General features: G+C 48.9%; 2 protein-coding genes across 2 annotated transcripts in view; one reads left to right on the top strand and one right to left on the bottom strand.

Annotated features, from left to right (window-relative positions):
- The window catches only part of LOC142189903 (uncharacterized), a 490,808-nt gene that overhangs the window by 91,405 nt on the left and 380,940 nt on the right, over positions 1-18,463 (bottom strand). The window lies entirely within an intron of this gene.
- LOC142189591 (uncharacterized) overlaps positions 1-18,463 on the top strand; it is a 308,382-nt gene that overhangs the window by 140,893 nt on the left and 149,026 nt on the right. Inside the window, exon 11 of the mRNA XM_075262203.1 lies at positions 15,136-15,142. Coding sequence (XP_075118304.1) covers positions 15,136-15,142 — 7 coding nt within the window. The remainder of the gene's footprint in view (positions 1-15,135; positions 15,143-18,463) is intronic.

The raw sequence follows: 18,463 nt of genomic DNA, 5'->3' as shown, positions 1-18,463 counted from the left end.
TATCTGCATCTGATGTATCCCTCCCCTCCCTGAGGTTACTGGCCTAGTGCCACACCAACAGGGGTAAGAGAGGGAAACTAACAGCCAAAAGGTCACTGGTATAAAGTCTACAAAGCACACTATCAAACACTCAGCTAAATAGGTGTAAAAATCATAATTAGGGGGGCGTGGCCTAGCTATGGCGGTGTGAGGACGTGTGCGCTGTGAGCTCCTCTCTGGTGTATCCTCGGGCATTGCCATGAGTAAGGGACGGATGTCCCGAAACGCGTAGGCTTGTCTGTCTTCAACCATACATGCATACTTGGAATTGACCATCTAAGTTTTTCTACATCTTTTTTCCTATGTCTGGTACCTATTTTTTATATTTTTCCAATAAAAGTCAAGTTTTACTATAGACCTCTTGTGCTGAAGGAATATTTTTCTACTGGGTTCTTGTATCCTCGGGCTGCCCTGTTTCCCTCTCCAACCGGCTCTGTACTTACCTCCACATGGGGAGAAGCCGCTGTGGACCTTCCTGATCCTCTTCTCAGCTGCCGGCGATGTCCTCTAAGGCTGGGCTGTGTCCTTTCTTCACCGCTCCGGGTGCTGCACTGTCTGGATCCAAGATGGCGACCGCAGTGTCCTCTCAGCCTGCAGCGCTTCCTCCTTCCCCTGACAGCCCGCCTCCTCGTGGCGTCGGCCGCAGCTCCGCTTCTCCGGACCATCAGGCTGCTCCTCTGGCTTCCAGCCCTGGCCAGGGCTTTGTGGGGGACCCGACCCTGGACTCCTGCTTCCCCTCGTCTGCTGGTGCTCCACAGGACTTATTAGGAGGTACTATTCCCTCCCTTCTTCCCCTGCTATGGACACTGACTGGCCTCCACTGTCTCCCTCCTCTGCCCAGATGGCTCTCCCTGGAACCTGCAGCACCCCTGTTCTTCCTCCATGGCCCAGGGCTCCATATTGGGACTAGCTTCCCCTGGACTTACTTCCCCATGGCTGCTTGCAGGGCCTTCCCCCTCTACATTTGCCTAGTGGCGGCCCCTCTACCCTTCCTACTGCCAACCGTGAGGGTGACACGGATACCCCAACCTCCGGCGGCCTCTGCTGATAATGTGACCCTTTTGGGGGATGCTTTAGGAGAACTGCGCCGCCTCTCCGCTACCCTTGGCACCATACCTACTAAGGCTGACATGGAGGCTTATGTTTTGTGCCTGGAACAATCGTATAAAGCTGAACTGTCTGCTGTTTCTTCTTCCGTCCGGCGCCTGGAGCGCCGTGCGACCGCTGTTGAATCCTCTGCCTCCACCGCCTCTGATCAACTTTCTGTACAGGACTCTGTTCTTCAGGCTCATGCCCGCCAACTTCAGCGTTTGACTGATACTATAGACGATCTGGAGAACCGTAATAGGCGGAACAACATCTGTGTCCGGTGCCTCCCGGAATCTGTTGACCCTCATCAGCTGGATGGTGCCTTACGATCTGTGTTTAACTCGCTCCTGGGTGTTCCCCTGAACTCTCCTCTGGAACTTGATTGCGCGCATCGATCACTGGGCCTGCACACACCCGACTCTGATGTTCCCCGGGATGTTATTTGTCAGGTTCATCGTTACCAACTGAAAGAGGCGATCATGGGAAAGGCCAGGGATTCGGCCCAGATCCTTTACAAGGACCACCCTCTGACACTCCTTCCGGACCTCTCTCGGCTCACCCTGGCTAAACATCGGGCCCTCAAGCCCTGTTGGTTGTCCTGACTCATCTGTATTCCATATTCGTGGGGCTTCCCGTTCCGTCTGCAGGTCCGCAGGGAAGGTCGACTCCTAACCCTTCATCGTCCGGACGAGATTCCTTCCTTTATGCTGGCTCTGGGCCTGCCTCCGGTGGACATCTCCAGTTGGCCTTCTCTTTTGGTTAATCCTCCAATACCTCTGCCACCGAAAGCTCAGCGCAAATCCCACACTTCCGGGCGCTCTCGCGCACTTGCCTCCTCCAGCGCTTCCATGGCGCAGAGTTCTCCCCCTCCGTGATTTGGGACTATGGAACTTTTCTTCCCGCTCTAGTCGATACTGGGGGTCGACCTTTAATGCTAGTATTGGTGTCTCTTTATACGCATCTGTGTTATAATATACTGTAGTACACCCTTATATTTTGTTCTGTTGTTTCATATCGATTTTCTTTTCTGTTTCTTTCTTTTGAGACCGGTTAGATTGGTTATGCTATTGTAGATTGCTGATCTATTTGCCCGGGGCCTTCCGGGGAGGGGTGGCGCAGTTTTTAGAAGGCTCGTCTCCTACCGGGGGTTCTCGCTCTACTGTGTGGTGCGAGTGTGGTGTTTCTTTGTCACCTTTCCCCACCTTTTCTAGGGAGGTGTTACCTCTCCCACATAGTGGTGTTTTTTTTGTACTGTTTAGTCTTGGTTACTTTTTTATTGTTTGTTCCCCCCATCTTTTTCTGGTCTTGTGTCTCCCTCCTGTTTCCCTTTGTCTTTTGTCTTGAAGGTTTGACGTTCTAGGAATGGCTTCTGTCAACCTGTGTTCCTTTAATGTCTTAATACTCCCCAGAAACGCAATCAAATCCTGTATCATTTTCATAAATCTCGTTCTCATATTTTGATTCTTCAGGAGACCCATTTTCGGAGAGACCACATCCCTGACATCCGCAACAGGCATTATCCCACGTGGTTCCACAGCTCCAACCCGTCTTCCAAGTCCAATAGGGTGTCTATTGCCCTACATCGCTCGTTACAGCATGAGGTGTTAGACTCTGTTCTTGACCACGAGGGCAGGTATGTCTTTTTGAAATTACGCATTGGTGGCGCGACAGTTACTGTTGCGGGATGCTATCTTCCCAATCAGCAGCAGATGGTGTACTGTAGGTCTCTTCTGAGTAAATTGGCTGACTTCAGTGATGTGGTGGTTCTCTTAGGGAGCGACTTTAATTTTGTTCTTGACTCGGCGATTGACGCTTCTCCCCCTCGGGCGGTTTGCGCTCCGACCCAGCTTCATAAACTTTGGTCCTCCCTTCATTCCCACCGTCTCGTTGATGTCTGGCGTCTCCTTCACCCACAGGGTTGTGATTACACTTATTCTCCAGCCCACGGTTCGTACGGTCGTTTGGATTTTTTTTGGTTAGCCATCATGCTTTATCGTGGTCCCTGTCTGCGCAGATCGGCTTGGTCCTGTGGTCTGACCATGCTCCGGTTTTCCTCTCCCTCGCAATTCTGGGCCTCTCCTTGCTTCCCTTTAATTGGCGCCTCAACGATAGCCTCCTCAAAGACGCAACATGCCGCACCGCAATTTCGGATACTATTCGTAATTTTGAAACTGATCATGCACAAGATCAGACTCCCCTTCCAATGCGATGGGAGGCTCTCAAGCATGTTCTCCGAGGCATTTTCCTACAGTATGGTTCACGTCTCAAAAAGGAGCGGACAGCTGGGATAGCCTCCCGTCTTGCCCGCATCCGTTCTTTGGAAACCGAACATAAACGGACCTTGGCACCTTCCACATTCAACGAACTTCTCAATGCCAAGGAAGACCTCTGCTCTTTCCTGGACGAAATCTCTATCCGCCAACAGGACCGGTTGAAAAGACATTTTTACGAGCATGCTGATAAAGGAAGTCGCCCCCTTGCCAGGCGCCTTCACCCCCGCCTTTCTACGACCTATATCCCATGCGTTCAGGACCGTGCGGCACGTCTGGTACATGATCCTCCCTCTATAGCGGGTGCCTTTCACGAGTTCTTTCATGACTTGTATAATTTGAAGGGGCATTATGCCAACCAGGACCCGGAGACTGCTCTGAATAAGATAAGGAAATATGTGGCATCCACTGCCCTCCCTACTTTGGATGCGGATGATAGGTCTGCCCTCGACTCTCCCTTTACTGAGGAGGAGTTGACGGAGGCTATTCGATCGTCCCCTCTGGGCAAATCCCCGGGCCCGGATGGTTTTACTCGTTTCTTTAAAACCTGCAAGGCTCAGCTGGTCCCTCTCCTTCTTCGTGTGTTTAATAGTTTGGCTGCGGAAACTCCCTTCGCGAGCCAGTCCCTTTCTGCTTCGATTGTGGTTCTTCCTAAACCAGGTAAGGACCCCCGATGTTGCGCGAGTTACTGCCCAATCTCTCTACTCAACATAGACATTAAACTTTATGCGAAGTAGCTGGCGAATCGCCTTTCCCCTCAGATGCCTCGTTTGGTCCACACTGATCAGGTGGAATTTATCCCAGGCCGTGAGGCCAGGGACAACATTTGTAAGACCATCTTAGTTATGGGTGCTGTGCGCTTCCAGGGGTACTCCTTTGTGCCTTTTGTCTATCGACGCTGAGAAGGCGTTCGATCGCGTTCATTGGGGCTTCCTGCGCGACACCTTGGAACAAGTGAACGTCGGCCCTGGTTTCTTGCATAAGGTCCTGTCCCTATACGGTGACGCCTCGGCGCGGGTCTGTGCTAATGGCCTATTGTCTGATCCCTTCTCTGTGCGTAATGGTACTAGACAGGGTTGCCCCTTATATCCTTTACTTTACGCTCTCGTAATGGAACACTTGGCGGTCGCTCTTTGATCTCGCACGGATATCTCGGGCCTTCCAATAGGCCAGTCTCAGGTTCGCCTAGCTCTTTACGCTGATGACTTATTACTTTATGTGGCTTGGCCACGTGACTCCTTTCCCGCGATCCTTGACAAATTCCGACGCTATAGTAATGCCTCTAATTTTAAGGTTAACGTTTCCAAGAGCGAAGCCCTTAGCATTTCCCTTGCGCAGTCGGAGGTTCTGCAGTTGGCCGCTAGTTTCCCCTTTAAGTGGCAGCCCAGCTCTATGAAGTATCTGGGTGTTCAGATTCCTGCTGGCTCCTCTACTTTGGTTGCACTGAATTACCTCCCTCTGCTCGAGAGAACCGCTGTCGTTTTGCGGGCATACGGGTCACTTGGGTTATCCTGGTTCGGCCGCATTAATGCTTTAAAGATGGACGTCGTGCCTAAGTTTCTTTACCTTTTTCAAGCCCTCCCGATCCCTGTGTCTAGGCGTTATTTTAAGACTCTTCAGTCGCTGTTTGGTAGATTTGTCTGGGGCCCCTCGTGTAGTAGGATTAAATTCCGGACCCTTTCCTGTCGCAAGATTAATGGGGGGGGCTTCCTGACCCTTTTTTGTATTACCGCTCGGCGATTTTTCTCAGTTTCTTTGACTGGCGTTTTAGGGCTCCGGATAAACAATGGGTTTCCATTGAGGCGGAGCTTCTCTCTGCCCATCTCACCTCTCTTCCGTGGATCCCTTCTCATTTTCGGCCGGCTCTGACTCGCGTCTCTCTTCTTCCCACTTCCTGACCACCTGGGATTCTGTTCGCTCTTCTCTTTCCCTGGCCAAGGTCCCGGGTCGCCTGACTCCCCTATTTCGGAATAACATGTTTCCCCCCGGCCGCACTGCTCGCCGCTTTCTTTGTTGGTCCGTTTGTGATGATGTCCGTCTGGGGTCTATTGTCAGGTCCTTTCCCCTACCTCCTCTTAGCTTGCTACAGGCATCTTCCCCTGACCTTACTTTATCCTGGCTAGAGTATAACCAACTCGCTGCGTTTCTTCGTCGGTTCTCTTTGCAGCCTATTCTCTCCGCTGCCCCGACTGCTTTAGAGTCCGAGCTTCTTCGCTTCGGGGTGCCGACTCGAGTTCTCTCCACTCTACGATATTCTCCTAACGGCTTCTGCCCCAGGTCTCCCTCCCTTTACCGTAGCCTGGGATTCTGATCTGAGCTTCCGCTTATCTGCTGCTGATTGGGAACGTTCCTTTCTGTTGACCCACAAACTGCCTATGCCCTGTAGTGCGCAGGAGAAAAATTATAAAATCTTGTCTCGTTGGTACCGTTGCCCGACCCTCTTGCATCGCATCTTCCCCTTTGTGTTGGACGAGTGTTGGTGCTGTGGCTCCGCTGTGGGATCCTTCCTCCATATCTGGTGGGACTGCGGAAAGATTCAGGAGTTTTGGTCGTCTGTCTTTTCCCTGTACTCCAAGGGTAGTGGTCGCTCTGTGTCCCCCCTCCCCTCAACTGGCCCTCCTCTCTCTTATCCCTGGTAAGATTTCTAGGGTCAAGGGTGACCTATTACGCCATTTCCTGACGGCCACCAGAACGGTCATTCCACGCCATTGGCGCAGCCCGGTGGTTCCCTCCTTGTCAGAGTGGCTCCAGGAATTCCTCCTCATTAGGAGGATGGAAGCTACTGTTGCGGAGGACCTTGTGGATTCGTCTAAATTTGAGACCCTCTGGCGGTCGTGGATCGTGTTTCAAGATTCAACTGAGTTCTCTTCCCTTTTCTCTTAACCTTTTTTCAGATGGTTCCCTTTTTGGGGTTCGCGGGCGTTTTTCGTCCCTTTTTTCTTTTATTTTTCACTTCTATGTTAGTTGTTGTTTTCCTCTTCTCCTCTTGTTTCCTGTCCTTGTGGTGTATTGTCCTCCCTTGGTTCTGTGTTGTGTTGGTCTCACTCTTGGGGCCGTGCTGTGTCTGTAGATGCTCCTTTTGAATTGTTTAGAATTGCGTGCTGCTGGCACGTGCACCTCTTGTTTAGCCCACTCTGGGCACTGTTTTGTTGTTTTCAGGATATTGGATTTGCTTTTGGTTCGTTTTCATCTTGCATTCTCGTCAGGGCCGGCTCCAGGTTTTTATGGGCCCTTGGGCGACAGAGCCTCAGTGGGCCCCCTTGTAAAGGAGGTGGGGGAGTCGAGACACTGTGCGTTGCAGATGAAGCGAGTGACGTCATGCAGGAGTGTGGCGTCACCAACGCCATACCTCCCAATCTTTTAAAGAGTAGAAAGAGGGGCAAAATGTGCGGCGCCCTCTGCGCGCTGCTGCAAATTTAGCTCCACCCACTTTTATGTTGATTCCACCCATTCTCATTCATTTATTATGTGCTCCCACACAGTATAATTCTCCTACAGTCACCCGTAAATTATATGCCCCTCTCCATCTCTCCCCCAGTTTCATATACACCCTTCCTCTGCCCCCAGTTTCATGTCCCCCCTCCATCTCTGTCCCCAGTTTCATCACGTTCTCCTCCTTCATCTGCCCACAGTTTAATGTCCCCCGTCTCTGCCCCAGTGTCATGCCGTTTCCCCCCTCCCCTTCATTTGCCCCTTCAGTTTCATTGGGCCCCCTCCATCTCTGTCCCCAGTTTCATGCCGTTCCCCCCCCCTCCCCTTCATTTGCCCCCCAGTTTCATGGGCCCCCTTCATTATGTTTCACCTTAATATGTAATACAAAACACACTCACCTTCTATCACTCACCTTCCATCGTTCCCCCGACGCTCCTCTCTCTCCCTCCAATCACATACGCGATGCAGGAGCTGTGAGATCAGCTCCTGCTTAGCTCTGAACCGGCTTGCGTGTGTAGGCGTGATGCGATGACGTCATCACGCCTACACACGCAAGCCGGGCCGGAGCTTTAAAGCAGGAGCTGATCTCACAGCTCCTGCATCGCGTATGTATTCCAGCTCATCGGCGTTCGGACGCCGATGAGCTGAAATTGTGACAGGCAAGTGCCGGGGGGCCCCCAGAGGCTCTGTGGGCCCCGGCACTTGCCCGACTATGCCGTGCGCTGACGCCGGCCCTGATTCTCGTAATGTCCTATGATTCTGTTTCTTTATTTTGAAAATTTCAATAAAATTCAGTTTACACCTAAAAATCATAATTAAATTTATTTTTTTTTTAGAAAATATCTAATAAAAGTGAAGTTTTATCTCATAATAGTTTATAGTTTTTTTTACCCGAGGTCTCTTAGTAGAGCATTTTTTTCTCATGCGTGTTTGTAAGATGTCACCTTTTCCAATAAAAACCCCCGCTGACACTCTTTGACGCTTCCCATTGTATCGGGAGAGGGGTCCTGTCATGTACGTGATGGTGATAAAAGTCTGTAATGGCTTGTGATATCACTGCTGTACATGCTGGGTGTTTTGAAGGTTGAGGTTAAGAGTCCATTCCCACTCACCTCTAGGCTGATCAGAGATCATCAAGTAAAGATGGAGCTCGGTCAGACCACTCAGAAGAATGTATGTTAGTAGGAGGGTCCCATGCAAGCAAATGGTGATTGATAAGGAAGTAGTCTAATCTACTGTGAGTGTTGTGGACTTGTGAAAACTAGGTGTAGTCTCTCACCTGGGGATGAAGGGTCCACCAGATGTCTACAAGCCTCATGTCAGTGATCTTAGATTTCAGGGCTTGTAAATGTGACAAAGGGATGGGGAACCTGCCCAACGAGGAATCCATTATTCCATCCATGGTTAAAGAGGACCTTTCACCTCCTGGGGGACATGTGGTGTAATACACCGCTAGAAAGCCTTTCTGTGCCCCCGGTGAAGAGCTACAGTCCTATGAAAAAGTTTGGGCACCTCTATTAATCTTAATCATTTTTTGTTCTAAATATTTTGGTGTTTGCAACAGCCATGTCAGTTTGATATATCTAATAACTGATGGACACAGTAATATTTCCGGATTGAAATGAGGTTTATTGTACTAACAGAAAATGTGCAATATGCATTAAACCAAAATTTGACTGGTGCAAAAGTATGGGCACCTCAACAGAAAAGTGACATTAATATTTAGTAGATCCTCCTTTTGCAAAGATAACAGCCTCTAGTCGCCTCCTGTAGCTTTTAATCAGTTCCTGGATCCTGGATGAAGGTATTTTGGACCATTCCTCTTTACAAAACAATTCAAGTTCAGTTAAGTTTGATGGTGGCCGAGCATGGACAGCCCGCTTCATATCATCCCACAGATGTTCAATGATATTCAGGTCTGGGGACTGGGATGGCCATTCCAGAACATTGTAATTGTTCCTCTGCATGAATGCCTGAGGATTTGGAGCGGTGTTTTGGATCATTGTCTTGCTGAAATATCCATCCCCGGGGTAACTTCAACTTCGTCACTGATTCTTGAACATTATTCTGAAGAATCTGCTGATACATGATGATGAGTGGAATCCATGCGACCCTCAACTTTAACAATATTCCCGGTGCCGGCATTGGCCACACAGCCCCAAAGCATGATGGAACCTCCACCAAATTTTACAGTGGGTAGCATGTGTTTTTCTTGTAATGCTGTTTTTTTTTGGACGCCATGCATAATGCCTTTTTGTATGACCAAACAACTCAATCTTTGTTTCATCAGTCCACAGGAACTTCTTCCAAAATGAAGCTGGCTTGTCCAAATGTGCTTCTGCATACCTCAGGCGACTCTGTTTGTGGTGTGCTTGCAGAAACGGCTTCTTTCTCATCACTCTCCCATACAGCTTCTCCTTGTGCAAAGTGCGCTGTATTTTTGACCGATGCACAGTGACACCATCTGCAGCAAGATGATGCTACAGCTCTTTGGAGGTGGTCTGTGGATTGTCCTTGACTGTTCTCACCATTCTTCTTCTCTGCCTTTCTGATATTTTTCTTGGCCTGCCACTTCTGGACTTAACAAGAACTGTCCCTGTGGTCTTCCATTTCCTTACTATGTTCCTCACAGTGGAAACTGACAGGTTAAATCTCTGAGACAACTTTTTGTATCCTTCCCCTGAACAACTATGTTGGACAATCTTTGTTTTCAGATCATTTGAGAGTTGTTTTGAGTAGCCCATGATGCCACTCTTCAGAGGAGATTCAAATAGGAGAACAACTTGCAATTGGCCACCTTAAATACCTTTTCTCATGATTGGATACACCTGGCTATGAAATTCAAAGCTCAGTGAGGTTACAAAACCAATTTTGTGCTTCAGTAAGTCAGTAAAAAGTAGTTAGGAGTATTCAAATCAATAAAATGATAAGGGTGCCCATACTTTTGCACCAGTCAAATTTTGGTTTAATGCATATTGCACATTTTCTGTTAGTACAATAAACCTCATTTCAATCCTGAAATATTACTGTGTCCATCAGTTATTAGATATATCAAACTGAAATGGCTGCTGCAAACACCAAAATATTTAGAACGAAAAAGGTTTAAGATTAATAGGGGTGCCCAAACTTTTTCATAGGACTGTATTGGTGCCGGTACTGTAGCTCTTCACTGTCAGAGGGGCGTTTCTGACAGTCAGTCAGGAACGCTCTTCCTCACAGCAGTTTCTATAGCGCTGTACTGTGAGAGCGGTGAAGATAAACATTACTGGAGCGTCATGGCTGGATGGTAAGGAACGCCTCCTCTCACAGTACTGAGCAATAGGCACTGCTGTGAGGAGGGCGTTCCTGACTGACTGTCAGAAACGCCCCTCTGACAGTGAAGAGCTATGGTTTCGGCACTGATAGCTCTTCACCGGGGGCACAGAAAGGCTTTCTAGCGGTGTATAACACCACATGTGCCCCAGGAGGTGAAAGGTCCTCTTTAAGTTCAGCTTTCTTGCCATGACCACCAGCCCTTCTGCAAACTTAGCTAAGACATAAAGAAAGGACCGACAGACTTGAGTTTGGTTCTGGTTGTGGAGATTGAAATTAGGGATTGTGAATAATTTCTCATGGATAGGTATTTTTATTATTAAGTATCTACCCTGTGCATCAGAGCACTGGGACATGACCATGGCTTGGAGGGGTTTAGGTAAGCCAACACTAACTCCCTTTGATTTACTGTCAGAGTTGGAGCTGTGGAGCCTGCGAGGGAAATATCTGTTTACTATCGTGGGTACATGGCCCATCTTAAAGTAGGTTTCCTGTAGCAGTAGGATGTCAACCCTTAGCTTGTGAATGTGGTAGAGTACCCGGGTCCTCTTCTATGGCACGTTGAAGCCTCTGATATTCAAGGAGCACAACTGAAGTCTGGCCATTCTTCCACGGGAAGATAATACTTGTAAGAGGGGAAGAGAAAGGAAGAGGGTGGAGAAGAAGGGGGAGGTTAGGTAGCCAAGGCATATAGTGGTGCCTCTTTAACCCTGGGACCTAATTCAGGGGAAGGGTAAAAGCAAAAGTGTTCTATGAATACACCTTAACCCCTTAGTGACCAGCCTGTTTTGGACATTAATAACCAACCAAATTTTGGAAATTTGCCCTGTGTGACTTTATCAGTGAATAATTCTGTAACAGTATAGCGCAACCAAGTGATTCTGATATTGTTTTTTCATGACATGTTATTCTTTACTGAGAAGGTAAAATTAGACCGATATAACTTGTGTAAATTTATTAAAAAACTCGCAAATGCTGAAAATTTTTTAAATGTTTCAATATTTTCCATTTTCAGCTGCGATATCTCACATATACACAATAATACAGGGCAAAAAGGTTAGTAGTTATATATTTCCAAATTTTACTTTTGCGTTTCAAGCATATTTGAAATAATTTTAGCATATTTAAGTCATTTAGACAATTCACACGTTTATAAGCAAATTTTGGAAATTTTAATCATGTGATTTTTTTTTTTTTTCCTGTACCAAGCTATGTTTGCAGACAGGAATAGGTGGCATATTATAGAACCTCCTATTAAATGACCCAATTTGGAAAACTCGCCCCCTTCAGGTATTCCTTGTGGGGTATAGTGAGCATTGTGATCAAACAAATATTGTTTTACAAGAATTATTACAAATGACGATAAATAAACATTTAATTTTTTTCAAATATGTGTCATTTTAAAGGCAGGTTTTTTTGCACACAACACATCGAAAGAGAAACACAACCCTAAAATCTATCACCCCACTTCTCCCATGTTAAAAAATGTGCACTTTGTGGCCTTAGTCCTATGTACGCACATACAGGAGGTCCCAAGAGGTAGCGAGTGACAATTGGATTTCAAAACACAAATTTTGCTTGCAGATATTTTAGGCCCCATTGCAGAAACAAACAAGATTTGAGTTACCAAAGTAATTGAAACCCGCCATAAATGACCCCATTTTATAAACTAGAGGAATAGGGCAGGACGGCACTCACAGGTCCAATAGATTTTATTAATCAGAAGAATTGCACATTGAATTTTATAAACTAGACCCCTTAAGGTATTCATTGAGGGGTACACTGAGCATTTTGACCCTATAGCCGTTTCACAGATTGTGTGGTAGGTTAGGTAGTGTAGGTTAAAAATTACTAAAATGTCCCTTTATCCCCAAACTTTTATTTTCACAAGGGGTTAAAGGAGAAAAAGTTCCCCACAGTTTTTTAAACAATTTCTCCTGAACACGGCAATACCCCATATGTGGCCATAATCTGCTGTATGGGGACATGGTGGGGCTCAGAATGGGAAGAGTGCAATTTGGGTTTTGGAGGGCAGATTTTGCTGGAATAGTTTTCAGGTGCCATGTCGTATTTGCAGAGCCCCTAAAGTACCAATACAATGGAAACCCCTCAAAAGTGACCCCTTTTTAAAAACTACACCCATCACGGAATGTATCAAGGCGTATAATGATTTTGAGCCTAAAAATGCTTCCCAAAAATTAATGTTCAAAATGAAAGTTGAAATTTTTAAAGAAATCTGCCATTTCGGTGCCCAATACGTTGCACCCACTTTGTGTTGTCAGAGACCTGAACTCCTAAAACTATTAAGGAGCCATCCCGAGGGGCAAAAAATTATATATGTGGGTGTAAACTGCTGCTTGGGCACACAGCAGGGCTCAGAAGGGAAGGTGCACTGCGCTTTTTTGCTATTGGGGTGCAGATTTAGAGGGACTTTCGGGTCGCCATGTTGTTTTTACAGAGCCCTGGAGGTGACAGTAAACTGGAATTCCCCAAGAAGTGACCCCAATTTGTAGGGGAAATTTTAGGGTCTCTGAAAATGTGACATGGAGTCCAAACACCGCACACCACATAGTAGTACCCCAATCCACATAGTAGTACCACACACCAAATCGTAGTAATATACACCACATAGTAGTACTACACACCAAATAATAGTACCACACACCACATAGTAGTACCGCTCACCACATAGTAGTACCGCACACCACATAGTAGTACCGCACACCACATAGTAGTACGGCACACCACATAGTAGTACCGCACACCACATAGTAGTACCGCACACATAGTAGTACGGCACACCACATAGTAGTACCGCACACCACATAGTAGTACCCCAAACCATATAGTAGTACCACAAACCACATAGTAGTACCACACACCAAATCGTAGTACCATACACCACATAGTAGTACCGCACACCACATAGTAGTACCACATATTAGTACCGCACACCACATTGTAGTACCGCACACCACATAGTAGTACCACATAGTAGTACCGCACACCACATGGTAGCGCCGCACACCACATGGTAGCGCCGCACACCACATGGTAGCGCCGCACACCACATAGTAGTACCACACCACATAGTAGTGCCGCACACCACATAGTAGCGCCACACACCACATAGTAGCGCCGCACACCACATAATAGTAGTCTACCCTCAGAGTCACTATGCTGTTATTTACACTCAAACGGCACATCTTTATGGATCATTATAGTAACTCCTTTGGAGGCAGAAGTAGGGTGCGTGTTATGAAACCGCTGTGAGAACTGTGACTTTGGGAGGCCGGGGATACGGGAACCCTAAAAATGTGTCTCTTGTAGGAAAACAATGTTCGTTTTGTGTTTTTTTAGTAGGAAGAGGACATGGTGACGCTTCTGCGGAGAGTTGAAACCCTTGACATTAAAAGAGCAACAGGACAACTCGGCCATCCTAAGCAGAAGAAAGGATCAAAGGAAGAGAGAAGAAAAAGACAAGAAGAGCGAGATACAGAAGTAGGTGAAAGGAGGGGTAGGACAAAAGAAGGAATCAGGGAACAACAAACAAGGAAAGGAGAGCAGCACTATAAACAAGGTGCACCACCACGAGGTACCGCAATATACTTAGGCAACTACACCTGATCGCTGCCTACGTCTACAAAATGACAATATCAGTGTTGAAAGGGACACAGATACCGTACGAAGTCGAGGGGAGAGTAAGTCCTGATCTGCACAGGACCCAAAAAACACTATACCAAATTGAAGAATAGGGCATGGAACATGGACAAGGCACAGATGCTGAAGTATCCGATATGTAGTGAATATCACCCGAGAACCAAGTGAAATGCAACATAGGTCAGGTATGCAAACATGGAGAGCTTGACCGTCAACAGTGACAAAAGATTAATAGACAACCCAAAGGGAGTGTGAGTAGCAGGCAACCAAACCAAAAAGTAAGAGGGGGGGGGGTAAATGAAACAGTGGACAGGGACTACAGGCTGCAGATGATGCAACATAGAGAATACAATATAGGAGCTGCGGGAGGGGGAAGTTAAGGGTCACAACTACGCAAGCTCCAAGTCTATAACATGCATTATTGTGTTAACAGTCTTGTGTATACTATAGTCATGTGTATACTATAAACAGGCATAGAGACTCGTCAGACCTGTCTGTGACAGAGCTCCTCATAAGGCAAGAACCAATGTAAGGTAGTCGGCTTCTACAGATTCCATAACCATAGGAACCAGGTATGCAAAGAAAGGCCATCCTGAGACAACAGGGGTGAACCCGGGCTTTCTGCCGCCTGAAGGGGGTCGCAATAAAGGGGCGGGACCGAGTGGAAGGGGGCGGGGTCGAGTGGAAAGGGGGTGTGGCCGAGTGGAGCGAGCGGCGTTTGCAGGCAGGGAGAGGACCTGCTCTCTGCCTGAGTGTGAGGGGCGGCCGCTGGAGCAGCGCTGCGTCCAGCAGGGCCGCCCCAAAACACTGCTCGCTTCCTGTGTCAGGCTGCAGACACGGTGACGCTAATCCAGTCCAAGACAGCTTGTCCTGGACTGGCTTAGGTCATCAAAAATGCCGCCCTCCCGAGGCCCTGGCATAGCGCCACCTGAAGCGGTCGCTTCAGATCGCCTCATGGGAGGTGCGGCGCTGGACGACAAACAGGTCAGAGACAACAACAGATCAGCAGCCGAGGGGAGAGGGAGGTAAAACAGGGGAAGACAACACTACAGGAAAAGGTAAGATAGCATGGAATAGACATGAGAGACATGAGAGCAAGAAGAAGACAGCTTTCCCGCCACAACAACTGTTACGTATAAGGCAATACAATATAATGCAAGGCAGCCATCTTAGAAAGGCAAGCGTGACAACAGCAAAAACACTGCCCTAATAAAGCTGAAACAATCCATACACACACCCGAGCAAGGCATGACCTGCAAATAAAGAGTTAAGTGATGTATAATACAGTAATAAACTATAGGCACATCAGTACATACGGAAGGCAAGTAACAAGCGCAAAAGTCCTGAAACTGCAAAGACTATAAACCGAAGGTCAGATAAACCTGAGAAGGCAATAGAAGCCATTAATGTATACCGAACAGTCCTGTATCAGCGTTCCTTAGAAGAGGAGGAGGCCGTCTGTTTCATCACTGCTTTTCTCCCTCTAGGTGATTTGCACCGAGCCTGGTTGCGGGGGGAATCCAGAGGAGACGGGGAAGTCGATCAGGTCCTCCTGGACCGGCAGCCAAGAAGGTAAGTCCATCGAGGGAATATCGAGAACGTCCCAGAGAGGTCCAGGTCCATGGAGGTATGCACATTGTACCGCCGGCCATTTTTGAGGATTGTTACTCCGAAGGGAAAGAGCCAAGCATAGCGCAGTCCTTTAGCTTTGAGCTGGTCAAGCAGAGGCTTTAGCATTCTACTCTTCTGGAGCGTTGATGGGGCCAAGTCCTGAAAAATGCGCAAGGGGTGGGTTTCATAGGAAATGTCTCCATTATCTCTAGCTGAACGCAGAAGTTCTGTAGTGTGGGCTGATGACAGCAGGACACAGACCACATCCCTGGTGGGGGATCATCAGGGCCCGGTTTAGGCCGGACAGCGCGATGAATTCTCTCAATAGACATCTTAGAGGCGGAATCTTCTCCTACAAGCGAGGCAAATATGGAGGAAGCGATAGACGGCAGTGAGTCTGGGGAGAATGATTCGGGCAACCCTCTGATGCGGAGACTGCGCCTACGGCTGCGATTCTCCAGGTCTTCCACAGCCAAATAGGTGTTATTAAGGTGGGAAGCATGAGAGTCCAGTCTGTCCGACATAGCAGAGGAGGCTTTCAGCGTCTCAGACTGACACGCTGCGATCATGTCCACTCTTGTAGACAAGCCCTTAAAGTCGGCCCGTAGCTCTGCAATTTCGCTCAGGACCGGAGCTAACGCCTGTGTCAACGTTTTTTTCAGATAATTCCTAGAGATGGGGATCAGGTTGCTGTCGGAGGTAGAGCTGTCCCCATCAGAGTCTGTGGAGCGGTCCTCGACACCACGAGCCTCATCCGGCGCCATCTTGCCAGCAGACTCGGAGGGTTGGTAAGTTGTTTTTTCAGGAATTTCTGCATAGCAGCCTGTTGGGTCATCGTTCCTTTCTGGTCAGTCTGATCACTGGATTTATCTCTGCCGATTTTGACCATAGTCCAGCACTAGATCGCTCTAAAACAGTGTTTTTGGTGTCCTCAGCGACGGAGCTATCAGGCTAAGCCGCCATCACTTTTCACGGTCAGGCTCCGCCCCCCTAGCCACAAATTTAGTCCAGTGACCTTCTTTTTTATTTAATGGAGAAGCAGAATGTGAGGCCTCCTCCTACTGACAGGATAGTACCTGAGGATAGGCCATCAGTATTAGATGTGCGGGGGCCCCTGCAGATCTCTGGTGCTGTACAAACTGTAGTGGTGAGTGTAGGTACCGCAGCGATGCACCATTACAATCTCTGTACCGGAGATACGCAGGGGTTTCACGTGTTGGGGTTCCCCTGCAGATCTAATATCGATGGCCTACCCTGAGATAGTGGATAACTCCTTAAGGCTGGCGCCCACATCACTTAAACATCGAGCAGCACTGCAGGAATCCTCCATTTACATGAAGGCAGCACCCAAATGACCTAAACACAATAAAGCAGTACCCCAGAACCTCCACCACATGCCCACAGGTGGAAGTACACAATGGGCCACCACCAGCACCACTGCACACACACAGGTAGCATATCAGGGACCTCCAAACAAGGACACAGGTGGCAGCACCCTGGGACCACCTCCAGAACTCCCTCTCACACACAAGCAGTGCCCCAGGACCCCAACCCACAAATTCAATACCTCTGGGATCCCACACAAACGCATGCAGCAGGCCCCCCCAGGGACCATGCCCACCATTACATGCAAGCAGCACCCCATGGACATTTTCTCCCCCTTTAGATGCCAGAAGCACCCCACGGACACCGCACCCTGTAGATGCCCATCAGCCCGGCTGCAGGATGAAGTACATCGCGGCGCTCGCACGCTTGCGAGAGGACCCGGCATGCAGCACCACTTTTCACACCAGCGGACAGGAAGCCGTGTGACCAGATCATTGCCACCACATGCTCGCTAACTCCAAAGTCTCGCAGGGGGAAGCGTTGCAGCCCGGCACAGTCTGGCCCCTATAAGCTGCTACCTCCATACGCCAGCTGCCGCTTCGCTGGAGCAGAGCTGTGACGCTATGCGGCAGATCGCGGAAGGCCAGAGCCACAGACAGTGGTTGTAGGGGGCAGGCCGGAGAGGGGGGGCAGGGTCATGTGGATGAGAGGAGACCGGGGACGTTCAGGGGCACAGGGCCTGCGGAGAAGGGGGTGGCATGGGGGGGCGCCGTGGAGGTCAAGGGGGGCTGGGGGTTCCACGTGAAGGCGGGTCCTGGGGGAGAGGTATGTGCGGTGGTTGCTGCGGGAGGAGGGTCTGGGTGGTGGTGCAGGGGGAGCCTTGGGAGTAGGGGATGCGGAAAAGGAAAGTGGGGCCACCGCGGGAAAAAGGGGTGCCACAGGAGTGGGGAGGAGCACTGCTGGAGCACTGCGCCCCCTCAAATGCCAGAAACACACAAAGGACCCCGTCTCCTTCCATGCCAACGACTCCTATACCACCCTAAACATCAATCCAATCCCCCAGACCCTCCGGGATACAGTCCCATGTAACTACATCACTCCCTCCCCCTCCTCACATACAGTCCCATGTAACTACATCACTCCCTCCCCCTCCTCACACACAGTCCCATGTAACTACATCACTCCCTCCCCCTCCTCACACACAGTCCCATGTAACTACATCACTCCCTCCCCCCTCCTCACACACAGTCCTATGTAACTACATCACTCCCTCCCCCCTCCTCACACACAGTCCCATGTAACTAAATCTCTCCCTCCCCCTCCTCACATACAGTCCCATGTAACTACATCACTCCCTCCCCCCCTCACATACAGTCCCATGTAACTACATCACTCCCTCCCCCTCCTCACATACAGTCCCATGTAACTACATCACTCCCTCCCCCTCCTCACATACAGTCCCATGTAACTACATCACTCCCTCCTCCTCACATACAGTCCCATGTAACTACATCACTCCCTCCCCCTCCTCACATACAGTCCCATGTAACTACATCACTCCCTCCCCCCTCCTCACATACAGTCCCATGTAACTACATCACTCCCTCCCCCTCCTCACATACAGTCCCATGTAACTACATCACTCCCTCCCCCTCCTCACATACAGTCCCATGTAACTACATCACTCCCTCCTCCTCACATACAGTCCCATGTAACTACATCAC

Source organism: Leptodactylus fuscus, chromosome 1 (assembly GCF_031893055.1).
Source record: "Leptodactylus fuscus isolate aLepFus1 chromosome 1, aLepFus1.hap2, whole genome shotgun sequence".
NCBI classification, from domain to species: domain Eukaryota; kingdom Metazoa; phylum Chordata; class Amphibia; order Anura; family Leptodactylidae; genus Leptodactylus; species Leptodactylus fuscus.
Note: the sequence above shows the minus strand (reverse complement) of the source record. Positions and strands in the feature narration are given on the sequence as shown.